Source organism: Schistocerca americana, chromosome 6, assembly GCF_021461395.2.
Source record: "Schistocerca americana isolate TAMUIC-IGC-003095 chromosome 6, iqSchAmer2.1, whole genome shotgun sequence".
NCBI lineage: Eukaryota > Metazoa > Arthropoda > Insecta > Orthoptera > Acrididae > Schistocerca > Schistocerca americana.
Genome location: NC_060124.1, coordinates 183,588,040 through 183,605,604, shown reverse-complemented (window position 1 = coordinate 183,605,604; position 17,565 = coordinate 183,588,040). Strand labels below are relative to the sequence as shown.

The 17,565-nt window shown below is 46.7% G+C and overlaps 1 protein-coding gene across 1 annotated transcript in view; it reads left to right on the top strand.

The window, feature by feature from the left end:
• The first annotated feature begins 33 nt into the window (after positions 1-33).
• LOC124620038 (formin-like protein 14) overlaps positions 34-17,565 on the top strand; it is a 64,890-nt gene continuing 47,358 nt past the window's right edge. Inside the window, exons 1-3 of the mRNA XM_047146704.1 lie at positions 34-587; positions 8,424-8,573; positions 16,606-16,798. Of these exons, the coding sequence (XP_047002660.1) occupies positions 34-587; positions 8,424-8,573; positions 16,606-16,798 (897 nt within the window). The remainder of the gene's footprint in view (positions 588-8,423; positions 8,574-16,605; positions 16,799-17,565) is intronic.

Sequence of the window (17,565 nt, the reverse complement as noted above, 5' to 3'; positions counted from 1 at the left end):
TTACGCAGACCCATAACGACTTCCATTCTCAGAATGTACACTTTACGCCTCTCGCAGCAGCAGACCGCCTCGCCGCAGCCGCAACTGGAGCCGACGGCGGGGGTGGCGGCGACGCCGCCGCCGGCCCCGGCACCGTCGGCCACGCCCACTCCAGCCCCCGCGGCCACGCCCACGCCTGCAGCTACAACAGCGGCCACGCCCACGCCGACTCCGACGCCCACGCCGCCGCAGGCGGTGCCGCAGCAGAGGCGCGCGCCCTCCCCGCCCCAAGACGAGCCCGCCCGGCAGGAGGAGCACCGGCAGCCGCCCTCTCCGCCCCCAGAGGAGCCGAAGGCGGAGTCCGCGGCGGAGCCCGCGCCGCCCCCGGCCCCGGCGCCCACTCCTGCCCCCGCCGCCGGGCCCGTGCTGCCGCCCCACGCTCCCTCCGTCACCCGGCCGCCGGTCATCGACCTCCGCCTGGACGTGGAGGGTCCTCCGGCAGCCCCGGGCGGCAGCAGGAGGCCGCAGCCGGCGGGCAGGCGGGCTGGGGCGCTGCTCGTCAAGCCTGCCGCTGCTCAGGGCAGGGGGACGCTGACGTCACGCTCCAGGTCAGATGAATAACTTCTCAAACATGTAGTCCATATACACCACTGGCCATTAAAATTGCTACACCACGAAGATGTGCTACACGCGCGAAATTTAACCGACAGGAAGAAGACGCTGCGATACGCAAATGGTTAGCTTTTCAGAGCATTCACACAAGGTTGGCGCCGGTGGCGATACCTACAACGTGCTGACATGAGGAAAGTTTCCTACCGATTTCTCATACACAAACAGCAGTTGACCGGCGTTGCCTGGTGAAACGTTGTTGTGATGCCTCGTGGAAGGAGGAGAAATGCGTACCATCACGTTTCCGACTTTGATAAAGGTCGGATTGTAGCCTATCGCGATTGCGGTTTATCGTATCGCGACATTGCTGCTCGCGTTGGTCGAGATCCAATGACTGTTAGCAGAAAATGGAATCGGTGGGTTCAGGAGCGTAATACGGAACGCCGTGCTGGATCCCAACGGCCTCGTATCACTAGCAGTCGAGGTGACAGGCATTTTATTCGCATGGCTGTAACGGCTCGTGCAGCCACGTCTGGATGCCTGAGTCAACAGATGGGGACTTTTGCAAGACAACAACCATCTGCACGAACAGTTCGACGACATTTGCAGCAGCATGGACTATCAGCTCGGAGACCGTGGCTGCGGTCACCCTTGACGCCGCATCACAGACAGGAGCACCTGCGATGGTGTACTCGACGACGAACCTAGGTGCACGAATGACAGAACGTAAATTTTTCGGATGAATCCAGGTTCTGTTCACAGCATCATGATGGTCGCATCCGTGTTTGGCGACATCGCGGTGAACGCACATTGGAAGTGTGTATTCGTCATCGCCATACTGGCATATCATCCGGCGTGATGGTATGGGGTGCCATTGGTTACACGTCTCGGTCACCTCTTGATCGCATTGACGGCACTTTGAACAGTGGACGTTACATGTCAGATGTGTTAGGACCCGTAGCTCTACCCTTCATTCGATCCCTGCGAAACCCTACATTTCAGCAGGATAATGCACGACCGCATGTTGCAGGTCCTGCGCGGGCCTTTCTGGATACAGAAAATGGCCAGCACATTCCCCAGATCTCTCCCCCAATTGGAAACGTTCGGTCAATGGTGGCCGAGCAACTGGCTCGTCACAATACGCCAGTCACTAGTCTTGACGAACTGCGGTATCGTGCTGAAGCTGCATGGGCATCTATACCTGTACACGCCATCCAAGCTCCGTTTGACTCAATGCCCAGGCGTATCAAGGCCGTTATTACGTCCAGAGTTGGTTGTTCTGGGTACTGATTTCTCAGGATCTATGCACCCAAATTGCGTGAAAATGGAATCACATGTCAGTTCTAGTATAATATATTTGTCCAATGAATACCCGTTTATCATCTGCATTTCCTCTCGGTGTAGCAATTTTAATGGCCAGTAGTGTACATATCGCACTGCCACACCCCCACGTCGCAAAGACTGACGTTCCTTACAACACGAGGCCAGACCGTGAGAGTCATTGTACTAGTTAGTTACTCAGTTATTTGTATGCTTCGAGGATCAAATTTGCATCAACACATTGTAACGTGGCGCCACGGTTGCCAGGTTTTGCTAAAAAAAAGAAGTCGGTTTTTTCGAAACTGACATCTCCAAAGTTACAACTAACACTTGCACTGTTCAGGAAAACCATTATGAACGCTGAAACTTCCTGGCAGATTAAAACTGTGTGCCGGACCAAGACTCGAACTCGAGACCTTTGCCTTTCGCGGGCATGTGCTCTACCGACTGTGTTACCCAAGCACGAATCGCGACCTCTCCTCACAGCTTCAGTTCTGCCAGTACCTCGTCTCCTACCTTCCAAACTTCACAGACCCTCTTCTGCGAACCTTACAGACCTAGCACTCCTGGAAGAAAGGATATTGCGAAAACATAGGTTAGCCTCAGGCTGGGGGATGTTTCCAGAATGAAAGTTTCACTCTGCAGCGGAGTGCGCGTCGATATGAAATTTCCTGCAAGGTTCGCAGGAGAGCGTCTGTGAAGTTTGGAAGGTAGGACACGAGATAGTGGCAGAATTGAAGCTGTGAGGGAAGATCGTGAGTCGTACTTGGGTAGCTCAGCACCTTGATACGGGAAAGCGCGCACTGTGGTACCAGGTGGTAAATGGGAAGTACGTGACTCGCTCCAGGTTGCATACAATTAATATGGCGGGCGAGCCACTGTGTCCGCAGTGCAATGTTATAATAGACACAGAGGAACATCGCCTGATATCGGGCCTTCGGCGGACGTATGGTGTTTGGTCCAAAAAATAATTGCCTTCCTCCTTCGGGTGGTGTCGCAAGCAATAGAACCACGGAAACTACTTCTCCCAGATATGACCTATTATCCCAGAACAAAGACAAGCCCTGTGACTTGGATTCGAGGTTTGACTGTGCTTTATCTTTTCCGAGACGGCAGTAAGAACATCACTCACAGCTTATGAGACATCCGAGATATCGAACATTTTTAGGGAGTGCCTTGCTTGATCCCCCACCTAGTTGGGGTATCCCGGGTAGGAGAATGCAATTATTGCCTATAAATATCAGCACAAGAAAGAACCAGGACAGTGGAGAGGATCCACCACCACAGGTGAAGATGTACTCGGCACTAACGCGAGGTACGAGGGCTATCCACAAAGTACATTACGTTTTGGAATTAAAAATAAATAAAGTATTGGAAATTTTTTTATTATATACAGATGAAAGCCACACTTAAATACTACTTTTCTACATAGTTGTCATTTAAATTAAGACACTTATCGTAGCGATGGACGAGCTTGGAAATTCTTTCGTCCTAAAATTCGGCCGCCTGCGCCTTCAACCACGCGGCGACTGTCTTTTGGGACAGAAAAGGTGTGATTTTTGTGGATTTCCTGGAAAGAGGCACTACAACAAACTCTCAAAGGTATTGCCAAACTCCGCACTACCTCAGAAGAGCAATACAAAACAAGCGCAGGGGAAAGTTGGGCTCAAAGATCTTGCTGATTCATGACAACGCCCGGGCCCACACGGCAAATGCCACTCGTGAAGTTCTCGAATCTTTTAAGTGGGAGTTGTTTCCTCATCTGCCGTACAGTCCCGACCTGGCACCGAGCGACTTCCACTTATTCCCAGCAATGAAGAAGTGGTTGGCTATGCAGCGTTTTGATGACGACGCATAGCTTCAAGAAGAGGTAAGCACATGGTTGAAGGCGCAGGCGGCCGAAATTTACGACGAAGGAATTTCCAAGCTCGTCCATCGCTACGATAAGTGCCTTAATTTAAATGGCAACTATGTAGAAAAGTATTATTTAAGTCCGGCTTTCATCTGTATATAATAAAAAAAATTTCCAATACTTTATTTATTTTTAATTCCAAAACGTAATGTACTTTGTGGATAGCCCTCGTATAACGGGATTAGCAAGGTACGTGTCCAAGAAGAGGAACGTGGTCCGTTATTGTTTTGTACTGACAGAAGCAGGATTTTTTTTTCACTGTAACGAAAAAGTCCACTTATTTACTTTTCCCAGAAATATTTTATTTTACAAGGTCATCGTCTTATAAAAAAAGAGATAGAAGCAGTTTATGTTTGTTATTGTAACACCATTATGTAAAAAAATAGTCCACTTATTGACGTTTCCCAGGAATATTTTGTTCTATAAAGGTCATCGTCTTATATACTTAAAAAAAAGTCGATAGAGCACTTGCCCGCGAAAGGCAAAGGTCCCGAGTTCGAATCCCGGTCCGGCACACAGTTTTAATTTGCCAGGAGGTTTCATATCAGCGCACACTCCGCTACAGAGTGAAAATTTCATTCTGGATTATGGACACTGCCCACCGCGAAGTTCGTAAGCCGCCTGGGCATGTGACGCGGTATCAAAGCGGTAAGCCTAGCAGACACGGACGGCGATTACCCTAGCGAAGATATGGGCTGCAGATGGGGAAATCGACTGAGATAAGCGACTTTGACAAAGGGCAGATTATTATTACACGGGGCCTGTGAACGAGTATTTCGGAAACGACGAAGCTGGTTGGATGTTCACTTGCTAATGTCGTGAGCATCTGCGGAAAGAGGTAGAAGGACTACCACTAAGCGCTAAATGGCTGGACATCCACGATTCTTCACAGAACGTGGGGTGCGATGGCTTGCATTCTCTGTAAAGTAGACAGAGGGTGACCTGTGGCATCTCTCCCGAACGAGTACAATGCTGGTGTACGCACAAGTGTTTCGTAGCACACCGCTCATCGTACGTTGTTCAACGTGGAGCTCCGCAGCCGGTCACCACCACATGTTCACACGTTGACCCAACGAATCGTCAGTTACGATCACATTGGGCACGGGACCATCGCGATTCGACCGTTGATCAATGGAAACGCGTCCGCTCTTCGGGTGAATCATAATTTGGTACACCAGGTCGATGGTCGTCTCCACAAACGCCGTCATCGAGGTAAATGGAGGCTCGAAACGTGCAGCGCGCCACGGACACAGGTTGGTGGGGAGCAGTATTACGCTATGGGAGACATCCTCCTGGGTCGCTATCGAGCGCCATCACAGCGTACGCGAACCAGAGGTCTGTTATTTACGCGTGTTACATGCCCTCCACAAACCTTCTAACAAATTGTCGGATCCCTAGTACGCAGAATTAGTGATGCACTTCGTTCCAAAGACGGACATACAAGCTATTAAGCAGATGGTCATAATGTTGTGGCTCATCAGTGCACATGTATGTAATTGATATATGTATGCAAAATCATTTCTCCTGGACAACTGCTCCATGGACAAATTTCTGTTTAAAAAACAGGTAGCCTGCAAAAAATATAAGTTCATAAAAAAACTAAATGGTTGCCTGAGTAGGACTAAAAAAAATGTGTTCATTAATCTAATCATGTATATATATCCTGTAAACTTAGTCGTTCCACATAATTTCGATAAAATAATTAATGATCTATGGGACATTTAACTGACTAACTAACTAAGTAACTAAGAAGACATCTGTCTCGCACTCTCTAATAACGTTAGAGATCAACAGTCACTATATTTATCAGATCAGACATCTCGTTCATCCTTTTATCTTCGGTCCTGCTGTTCACTTACTTACTTACTTCCCACAGGATACGCTTGTCTTCAAAATTAGACTTTATTTTTTTATGGCAGTGGTGAACTAGTACGTGAGAGGGACACAGATTTCCCGATATTTAATGCCAGTCTTACAAGACCAGAGCCGCAAGTTCTCTTTAGGTTACTTCTTCTGGTTAAGTTCAGTGGATTCCATTCCAGACCTCCCTGAAATTCTAAGTAAAGGTCCTTGGCAATACTGGTCATCGAACTAAGAGTCATGCTGATATTTCCGAGGCACACGTTCTTATTATTTCAGCTCAAGTACTCCCTGGCGCTAATAACCCCATTGTGGCACACAGTTAACATAAAATCAGCCGATGTACGCAACTTGACTATACAATGAAATGGAAATGAGCGTTTGGCGTCATTGGCCGGGAGACCCCTGACGGGGCAGATCCGGCCGCCTTGGTGCAGGTCTTATTACATTCGACGCTACATTGGGCGACCTGCGCGTCGGATGGGGATGAAATGATGATGAAGACAACACACCACCCAGTCCCTGAGCGGAGAAAATCCCCGACCCAGCCGGGAATCGAACCCGGGCCCGTAGGACGGCAATCCGTCGTCGCGCTGACCACTCAGCTATTGGGGCGGACTGAGTATACAATTAGAGGACAATAATAGATAACCCCAGGCGCCAGTAGCATCTACGTAGCGCGCCCTAAACCTAAATGTAACTCAGGTTCAGAGGACAAGTAGTTGACATGACAAGATGTTGCGTGTGTGTGTGTGTGTGTGTGTGTGTGTGTGTGTGACTGCTACGACAATTAACCTGGTCAGCAGTCACTTGCTTGCCACTCAGAGCGCTGGTCTAATACCAACCCTAATTGTACGGTTAGTGGTGATTACTCGCGTGAAAGCACCGTTTGTACAATGCGGGAGAGGTTTTCTACTTCATAGCTTTATCGTCAGAAATACTGCGTCGTATGATACATAACTATGGGAAACGTAAGGTAGGACATTCTTTAAGGATGTGATTGGATTTGCAACAGGGAGAGTTTAGCGGATATTTGAAACCGTGGGTTAGGCTGACATTGTAGGTAAGACATTTTGGACGCTATGCTTGAACTTGGGATCGGAAAAGTGCTATGAGGTTTCCTTGAAGTCGTCATGAGTAATGAGACAGTTGTCAGGCCTGGGAGTCAGTGGCAAAGTTCGTGCCTGGAAGCGGAAAAATGGCGGAATCGATCCCCAGTCGGAACACGAAATGTTTCAGTGTGTCTTTAACGTAGCCTTCAGGTCTCAGTGATGAGAAGTTTCGACAGGAACGCAGCGAGGTCCGTATTCCTGTTCAGCTGTAAGTCCCGTTCCCATGTAACTTTACAGGGGTCTGAGAAGGACATGTACGGACATGCAAGTATCCAAGGAGAATTATAAATGGTAGATTGCACCAGAACGTTGAAACTCACAAAGTAATTATTGTTATACTTGCTGCTATTATTACAAGAGGAAGATATTTAAAGGGGATCCAGAAAATGTATGGAAGAGGAAGGTATGAGCAACATTCTTGTGGATGTGGAGGGCTTTTCCCATTTGGGATTCAGGACTGGAGTGAAGTTTCTGGTTGGCTGTAAACGCAGTCTACACTTCTGATCTCAGCACTGAGAGCTGGCGGTCGCACGGAGTCGGCCGTTGTGGCCGAGCGGTTCTAGGCGCTTCAGTCTAGGACCACGCGACCGCTACGGTCGCTGGTTCGAATCCTGCCTCGGGCATGGATGTGTGTGATGTCCTTAAGTTAGTTAGGTTTAAGTAGTTCTACGTTCTAGGGGACTGATGACCTCAGATGTTAAGTCCCATAGTGCTCAGAGCCATTTCAACCATTTTATAGTGATAAGTGTACTTTCTAAATCTGTGCAATTGTGAATGAGGTAAGAACTGGCTGTGCTATGACAGTTACAGTATCGGTAAATGTGGAGCTGAACATAATTCAGTGAGATACTTTAAACTGACTGTCATTAGAATTCGTGAGTGCAAATACTTTTGTGCATGCATCACTTCTAGACATCAGCAGGGGGATTAAACGCGGGAAGGTCGTGTGAAATTAAGGACTGCGGACTTCATGATTACGGAATACCTTTGTGGGATACGTTTGTGCACAAAGCAGCCAAGCAGAAACTTCAATTCTGAATCCCAAATGGGAAAAGCCCTCCACATCCACAAGAATGCTGCTCATCCCTTCCTCTTCCATACATTTTCTGAATTCCCATTAACTATCTTCTTCTTATAATAATAGCAGCAAACGTATTCCACAAAGGGATTCCGTAATCATGAAGTCCGCAGTCCTTAATTTCACACGACCTTCCCGCGTAAATGCTAAAGAGATACTCTTTCATTTTGAGAGATTGTGTCACAGTCTTGAGGCGACAAGTAGGAGTTTATTGAACGTTTCAGATTACCAAAAGACGGTTGAGCTACTTGTTGAGGACTGCAGTATCGGTCGGAAAGAACATGCGACAGGTTTGTTTCTTTTGGGACTTACAGAAACAGCGTGTTTGTGTTCGGTGCCGGCCGCGGTGGCCGGGCGGTTCTAGGCGCTTCAGTCCGGAACCGCGCGACCGCTGCGGTCACAGGTTCGAATCCTGCCTCGGGCATGGATGTATGTGATGTCCTTAGGTTAGTTAGGTTCAAATAGTTCTTAAGTTCTAGGGGACTGATGACCTCAGATGTTAAGTCCCTTAGTGCTCAGAGCCATTTTAACCATTTTTTGTGATCTGTTGCAGCGTGGTAAAGGGCGCCGGCCGCTCTTCGTCGCAGCTGCAGCTGCAGGCCCAGTCTCAACAGCTGCAGCTCTTCCCGCCGGCGCTGCCGCCTGTCGACACGCCGAGGGAATCTCTCTCCAACTGCTTGCAGAACCTCGACAGCCACGAGTGGTGAGTACAATGCTGCTACAGGTACCGGGGACGTTTTTACACAAACACAACGCGTTGGTTTAGCTCAATGCTTCAGACTTCTAACATTCAACGGACGATGTTGACTTTATAACGATCTAGACACAATGCGAAGTGATAAACATCAAAAACGATTACGTTCCCCACAACAGCGTCGCAGATGGATCATAGATGGGAGCATCAGACAGTATCAGTATTTCCAAAAGTGGTTGCACACCTTCCTGAGAAGCGTTGTATAACTATCTGCAGTTTGCTTTCTCACACATCTACTGCAGTTTTAAGATCCAGAGACGCCGCTGAACGACCTTGGAGTCCATCCTTTAGCCTGCAAGATATTTTTTCAGCAAAATAGTCCGAGGCAGACGGGCATTAACTTATACGAGAATAACGTCTGCACATCTGTCAGTATGTGTGTGTAGTATCTCATCTGTTTCCCTGTGGTTCGATGTCCCATTCGCCCACCAAACGTGACGCTAACTCATACCAGTCCCCATTCCCCACCACCATGGAGGTACAGACTAACATTTTAACATACGGCGAATAAAGAATGTTTCTGAAGACTGACTAAGAATTTACCTGCGAATAGAAAACGTATCCCTTTAGTAACGGTCCAACTCATATGATAGTGATTCCACACTATTGGGCGAGACGCAGTCAATCGGCATAAATAATGACAGCTCAAAGTCTCTGATAAAGTTCGCTGGATTGCGTTGTATACTTTCAGACAAATGTCGGTTATGTTGCAAGATAGTCAGATGATCACTCTGGATTGCCATGTATTTGGATGTCTTACACTATTGGCCATTAAAACTGCTACACCAAGAAGAAATGCAGATGATAAACGGGTATTCATTGGACAAATATATTATACAACAACTGACATGTAATTACATTTTCACGCAATTTGGGTACATAGATCCTGAGAAATCAGTACCCAGAACAACCAACTCTGGACGTAATAACGGCCTTGATACGCTTGGGCATTGAGTCAAACAGAGCTTGGATAGCGTGTACAGGTACAGCTGCCCCTGCAGCTTCAACACGATACCACAGTTCATCAAGGGTAGTGACTGTTGTATTGTGACCAGCCAGTTGCTCGGCCATCATTCACTAGACGTTTTCAATTGGTGAGAGATCTGGAGAATGTGCTGGCCAGGGCAGCAGTCGAACATTTTCCGTATCCAGAAAGGCTCGTAGAGGACCTGCAACATGCGGTCGTGCATTATCCTGCTGAAATGTAGGGTTTCGCAGGGATCGAATGAAGGGTAGAGCTACGGGTCGTATCACATCTGAAATGTAACATCCACTGTTCAAAGTGCCGTCAATGCGAACAAGAGGTGACCGAGACGGGTAACCAATGGCACCCCATACCATCACGCCAGGTGATACGCCAGTATGGCGATGACGAATACACACTTCCAATGTGCGTTCACCGAGATGTCGCCAAACACGGATGCGACCATCATGTTGCTGTAAACAGAACCTAGATTCATCCGAAAAAATGACGTTTTGCCATTCGTGCACCCAGGTTCGTCACTGAGAACACCATGGCAGGCGCTCCTGTCTGTGCGTCAAGAGTAACCGCAGCCATGGTCACCGAGCTGATAGTCCATGCTGCTGCAAACGTCGTCGAACTGTTCGTGCAGATGGTTGTCTTGCAAACGTCCCCATCTGTTGACTCAAGAATCGAGACGTGGCTGCAGGATGCGTTACAGCCATGCGGAAAAGATGCCTGTCGTCTCGACTGCTAGTGATACGAGGTCGTTGGGATTCAGCACGGCGTTCCGTATTACCTTCCTGAACCCACCGATTCCATATTCTGCTAACAGCCACTGGATCTCGGCGAACGCGAGCAGCAGTGTCGCGATACGATAAACCGCAATCGCGATAGGTTACAATCTGACCTTTATCAAAGTCGGAAACGCGTTGGTACGCATTTCTCCTCCTTACACGAGGTATCACAACAACATTTCACCAGGCAACGCCGGTCAACTGCTGTTTGTGTATGAGAAATCGGTTGGAAACTTTCCTCATGTCAGCACGTTGTAGGTGTCGCCACCGGCGCCAACCTTGTGTGTATACTCTGAAAAGCTAATCATTTGCATATCACAGCATCTTCTTCCTGTCGGTTAAATTTCGCGTCTGTAGCACGTCATCTTCGTGGTGTAGAAATTTTAATGGTTAGTAGTGTATAATTAGACCTCTTAGGTGACTAGTTGTGCTGTGTGGCATATCTGAACGTGAACTGCCTCAAGGCATTCGAAGATTAAATCCTGTAAAACACTGTCTATACATCATTTCTGTGGCGGCCTGGAATCTTTTTGACTGGAGTATAATTGTTTTCAGTGATGAGCCCCGCTTCAATCTGAGCCCTGATGACCAGAAAACACGTGTCTGGAGACGCTCCACACAGCGGTGAGGTACCAACCTGACTGTCGCCCGCCAAACCGCCTGACAGCCAGGAGTGATGGTCTGGGGTACAATTTCTTTTCGTAGCTACGCCCCTTTGCTTTTCGTCTACAGCACCTTTACAGCACAGTGGTACATCGACGATATTCTTCACCCCATTTTGTTGTCCTTCATGGCAAGCCATCCTGGGCTTACATTTCATCAAGATAATGCCTTCCCGCATATGGCGAGAGTTTCTACTGCTTATCTTCATGCTTGCCAAACTCTACTAGGACCGGAAAGTTGCCAGATCTCTTCCCAACTGAGAACGTGTGGAGCATTATGGGCAGGGCCGTCGAAACAGCCTGGGATTTTGACATCTTACGCACCAGTTGGACATAATTTGCTACGATATCCCTCTGGAGAACATCCAACACCTCTGTCAATCAATCTCACGCCGAAAAAGTGCTTGCATAACGGCCAGAGGTGGACCAACGCGTTATTGACTCAATTTGTGAAGCTCTTTCTCTTGAATAAAAATCCGATTTTTCTGAAATTGTAGTCATTTGTTTGTCTTGTAGTGGCAAATTCTGCCACCGAATGTAGCAGCAGCACCAAATATAGCGGGAAGAGGTAGAAGGCAGCGTATTAAGACTCATCTGAGTTTTCCAAGTGATTTATTGTTTCCAACTACAATGCCTCCATTCCTCTCAATCTGCGTCACTGGGTCCCACAATGCTGAGGACACCACTTCGCTGTCTGCAAAATGGCTTCACGCAGAATGGCTTCCTCAGTGACCCGCACACACACAGCTGTGAGTCAGTCTTGTACGGCAGCAGATTGCGGCCGTCGTCAGGATGCCAGCAGTTGACTCAGTGGTCTGCGACCCTGCCGACTCAGCGCTGCTCGGTGGGAGCTGCAGGCGGCCAGCTGTGTGCTTCTCACCAGCTTGGCTAAGATCGCAGCGAAAACAAGCGCCTGCGATCCAGAGTCCGAATCTGTGTCCCTCGCCTCGGAATGCCTCTGGCGTGTGTTGGAAGCCAGGACGACTGTCCATGGTAGTGAGCCGTGGAGTGGCTCGCCACTGGCTGGCTATGGACCCTGCGTCGTCCTCAGAGGGTCGAACCAGCGGCCCACCGTGGACTGGAATGCTGGAGCCCCATCTACTGCTGCGTGTAGCCCCGCCGTCCAGGAGACCTGCCACACTTGAATGAATCCCGTTAGAAACCCGCACCTATTTATATGCAGCTGTGCGCCTCTGTTTTTCCTTATGCACCGCTTCGCGTCACATACTCATAGCATGCTAGGTTGGCCAGTGGGCCCCTTCCGCCTGTGATTTGCGACATGCAAAACCACTACGTATACTCTTGCCCTGTGGCCTCTATTCAACTTCACAACTGTTGGTATGCATAACTCGCTGCAATCCTGCCCACACCTGGCTGTAACTTGTGCTCAGAATATTGGAAAAAACTAACTTTCCCTATCCTAAACAGTGGTGCCGCTACAGTCTGTACATGTACATCATATCTACCGATTTACATCCCATACGGAAAATTCCTTTGTGGTGTGTCGACTTTTTTTTGTCTTAGGGGGCATAATAACAGACAACACAGCTGATGTAGACTGTGTGATGGGGATTTGCTGCTGTGAGGTGCCCCCCTTCCCCTTTCTCCTGTGTTCCACTGCACTCGGCCCATGTGAATTCATTGACTATCCTGACAGCACGTATGAGGCTAGGCATGAGGTGAAATTTAAATAGAATTTTTACTGTTTCATGGAATTCTTTTTTCGTTTACAACCACAGAACGCTCAGATAATAAAGCCATTTTACAACAATTACGTTGCATAGCAGTCTGACATGGCGTTATGAGGAACAATTGAGTGTGAATGTGCTCTAAAAGCGAAATAACCATTGCACCGCGACCAAAATAATAATGGCTCTGCGGGTCTCGCAATATTCGTGGATCACATGTCGCCTGCATATTAACGATTGCCTACCACTGGATTAGACGATTTCAGTTTGTGAAGAAAACTTGAGAATGGTTTACAGTGTTTCTTCACTTTTCTTCCCATTCTCCTCTTTCTCCCGAGTCTGCCTATCTTCACAGTGCTAGTTTAGAGGGAGTTTAATGATATAATTACTTTTAATTTATTGATCATTTAATTCCCCCACAACTGGCAGCAACCATATTGTTGCTCTTCAGGCGAATTGCATATACAATCAGCTCCACAAAAGAGTGTACGCAGTTATCTGTATGAAGTAAAAGACAATATCTTAAATATATACATTTACACGAAAATACATTTTATTACTAATCGCACAATTACCTAACAGTTAATCCAATCGCTGCCATTATCGATTATAGCTTGGCACCTTTTTGGGATGCTTTTCACGAGATTTTCTGCATATTCTCTCGGTAACTATCTCGATATCGTCCTGATTTTATATGGCAGCTGCTTCGAAACATATATCGACTTTTCTTTAAGGTTCCTCTTAATGTTCGATCAAATATTTCGATCGGATTTGCGTCCAGAGACATTGCAGGCCAATCCATCATCGACACTCCAGTGTCTTGTTTCCACCCTGTTTGGAGTTGGCTGCTATGATTCGGATCATTATCCTCTTTCAAACCAAATAGCTCAGAAAACATTTTTGCTAAATATTGCACACTTTTCAAAGTTTAAATTGGCTTTAAATAAACGCAAAATATTAAACTGCAGCCATCAAAACAACACATTCAACTCTCACACTTTATGTATACACTGCGCAAAAGCGCAGTGATTGCAGATTCAAGACCACTACCAGCGATGTCACTGCAGACGTTGCATTTAAAATTATGGCGTACACTTTCTTGTGGAACTGGCTATAGACAGGGTACTGCAAAGTCTTTACATCAGACATGTTGGTTACGTCGTGTGCAGCAACTTTTTGTGACGCTGGGTGTCTCTTTATTGTTGACTGGCAGCACGGCGTAGGGAACCCGTGGTGTGTGCGTGCAACGTGTGTTGCCTAGTGTGCAATCACTTAGTCTGCGTGAACGGAGACAAGATGAAGTGGCTAATACGTTCCTAAAATATCTTAACACTCTCAGAGATACTCACTCTTCCGTTTTTCTTGTTGAAAATCACTATATCGGTTTACTGGTGTAGGTAGTATGGAGATACAGCACACTAGTTTGGTGAAATCTCGTCGTTCCAGGACTAGCGAATTCAAATAAAAGTGGCCTAGCGTCGCTGGGAGTGTCGATATACATTTTGTCTCTAACTAAAGTCTTTTCCCCATGAGGTGATCTATAATCTCTAGAAATTTTTTATGCAAAGACTTTGAAACACTAGGCAGGGTGTCCCAGGAGGAATAGTCAAAACTCGGGGGTATGGTAGGAATGAACATCTGAATCTAGTAAACATGGGCTCTGAAGTGCATATCCTAAGAGCTATGAGCACTTCTACATCTTTGATACTATGAAACTAATCTCTTCTATAGCAAGATTTTTGCTTTCCATATTTTAGGAGCATGTAGTAAGCACCAAAACATAAAAAAAATTGTCTAGTACACATGGGCTTTAAACTGCACGCCTTAAGTCCTATGAGTACGTTTTCACTACAAGAGACTTGTTTCACAGATGTGAAGATGAACAAGTGCTCATAGCTCTAAGTTATGCATTTTAGAGAACCTCTTTACTAAACCGTTTTCCTTCAAGCAATTGTTCCTGTCATATCCCTGGATACGGAACATTCGTCCTTTCTTTAGAATTAAAAACAAAATAAAGATTACTGCTGTTGATTATTTACAAGTGGTGACAGTGTGTCTAGTTCAATCATCATGATGATGTTGATAACAATGATGATTATGGCGATTATGATGATGATGATGATAAATTTTGCAAGTCCCTCAAGTTCAGTTTGCAGTGGTAAATGCTATGTTGGCGGGAAAGTTGTGGGGATGAAAGGCAACAGGGTGATACAGATAAAGATTAAGCTTATCCATTACGGCGATACAGATAAATTTATCGCTGTTTCTGGGGTTAGGGGATAATTTTGGGCTGGGAAGTGGAATATATACGAGGGGCGTTTGGAAAGTCTGTGCAAAAATAAAAACTACTTACGTATTTGGGGTAAACCTTTTTTTTATTTTTCGACATAGCATCCTTTTAGGCTTATGCACTTCGTCCAACGCTGTTCTAATTTGTTGATCCCTTCCGAATAATAGGAATTGTCCAAGTCTGCAAAATAGCTATTAGCTGCTGCAATCACCTCCTCATTTGAATAAAATCTTTGTCCCACCAGACATTTCTACAAATTGGGGAACAAATAGTAGTCCGAGGGAGCCAAATCTGGAGAATAAGGGGGATGTGAAACGAGTTGGAATCCTATTTCTATAAATTTTGCGACCACAACTGCTGAGGTGTGTACTGGTGCATTGACGTGATGGAAAAGGACTCTTTTGCGGTCCAATCACCGGCGTTTTTCTTGCAGCTCGGTTTTCACACAGTCCAATAACGATGAATAATATCCACTTGTAATAGTTTTACTCTTTTCCAGATAGTCGATAAGGATTATCCCTTCTGAATCCCAAAAGACAGTCGCCATAACCTCTCCGGCCGAAGGAATGGTCTTCGCCTTTTTTGGTGCAGATTCTCCCTTGGTAATCCATTGCTTGGATTGTTGCTTGGTCAGTAATGTATCCATGTTTCATCCACAGTGTTGAAACGACGCTATAGGTCCTGTGGATTGTTCCTGAATAGCTGCAAACCATACTTGCACGATTCCGTTTTTGGTCAAGCCTGAGCAATTGCGGAACCCATCTTGTGGGTAGCTTTCTCATGTCCAAATGTTTATGCAAAATATTATGTACCCATTCATTCGAGATGCCCACAGCACTAACAATCTCATGCACCTTAACTCTTCTTTCATCCATCACCATATCATGGACTTTATCAACGATTTGTGGAGTCGTAACCTCCACAGGGCGTCGAGAATGTTCAGCATCACTTGTGCCCATATGGCCACTCTGAAAATTTTGAAACCACTTACGAACTGTTCTAATCGAAGGCGCAGAGTCACCATAATGTTTATCAAGCTTCTCTTTAATCTTCTGAGGCGTTTTTCCTTTCATAAAGTAATGTTTAATGACCACACGAAATTCTTTTTCGTCCATTTTTTGACAATCACTCGACTTTCTTGATTGACACGAATGCCAAACACAAAGAAATGGACCAGTATCGCTGAAACTTGGTGTGCATTCTTTCCAAAGATGTTACTAACTAAACTTGACCTCGGTACGCGCTGGTGGGGCCATCTCTCGGACTTTGCACGGACTTTTCAAACACCCCTCGTAAATGGAAGCTTGAACAAGAAGAAGTGAGAGTGGTAGAGGAGACTAGGAAAGGTATTGGAGGGCTGAGCTGAGGAAAGTATATGGGAACTTGGCTAAAATTGGTAGGACAGGTAGAAATTCTGGGTCAAGAAGAGGGAGGCTGTCTAAGTTGCCCTGTATGGGGTGCCTGGAGGTGGAGGGATATATGTGTCAGATATAAATACGAGTGGCCTCAGCCCACCCGGTATATCCCACTGACTGTTACCGGTACGGAGTACTCGTCAGGTGTGGCCCACGCCTGTGTTGCAGGGAACAGGTGCTGTCGGCCATGCCGGTGCTGGTGCGACTGATGCGCCACCACCCGGACTCGGTGCTGTTGCAGGCGCCTGCCGTCGCGGCAGCACTGTCGCGCCACGTGCGCAACCTGCGCTCACAGGTGGCGCGAGCTGCCTGCCAGGCGGCGGGCGAGTTCTTCGTGGGGCTGCGGCGCACGCCGGACCTGGTAGGACGCGAACTTTAGTTCGTACTTGCCATTTGGATAGTTCACTCGCAAGCAGCGGAATCTGTGCTTTGGAATTTGTGATGTGAATCGAAAGTTTGATCGTTTGTTAGTAACATTACAGAAGTGCAGTTACTTTGGGATGGAAACTGATGGAGGCAGTGTGACTTTCTTGCCCACTTACATGTCTCAGGTAAGCTTTAGATATGTATAAGAGTGATAGTGTATCATATATAAGTTGAAAGATATCCAATATTACCTTCTTTCTATGTCGATGCTGTTCTCACATTAAGGTCGACTCAGACTGAAAGTCGTAGAATAGAATGTCAAAACATTCCACAATACATTTCAGATCCCAGAATGCATACAGTCTGTCAGTGTAACAAAGCAAATCAGAATGAGAAATCGACTTCAACCATTATAAGGAAGAAAGTTTTGATTTTAGCGTTAGTGGTATGAAACTGGTAGCATCTGTTGACACTGAAAGTTAACCTGTTCCCACTGTGTTCACTCATAGTAGTGTATTTTGTGCTGTTGATTGCTTTGTTTTGGTTATCCTTTACGACGATTCCGTGAGGACTTTGATACTTTTGCTACGTGGTTCATCCACAAAAGAAGCCAAATATCTGAGAACAAATTGTTGCAACCCCCAAGCTCAGGGGTTCCAATATGTCAGAATGACTTAGAGGTGCGGTTTGGGAGATAGGGTTGACTCACGCCGAATAGAAACATCGGCAAGTGGGTCATTGACTTTATTGCATTGAAGGTAC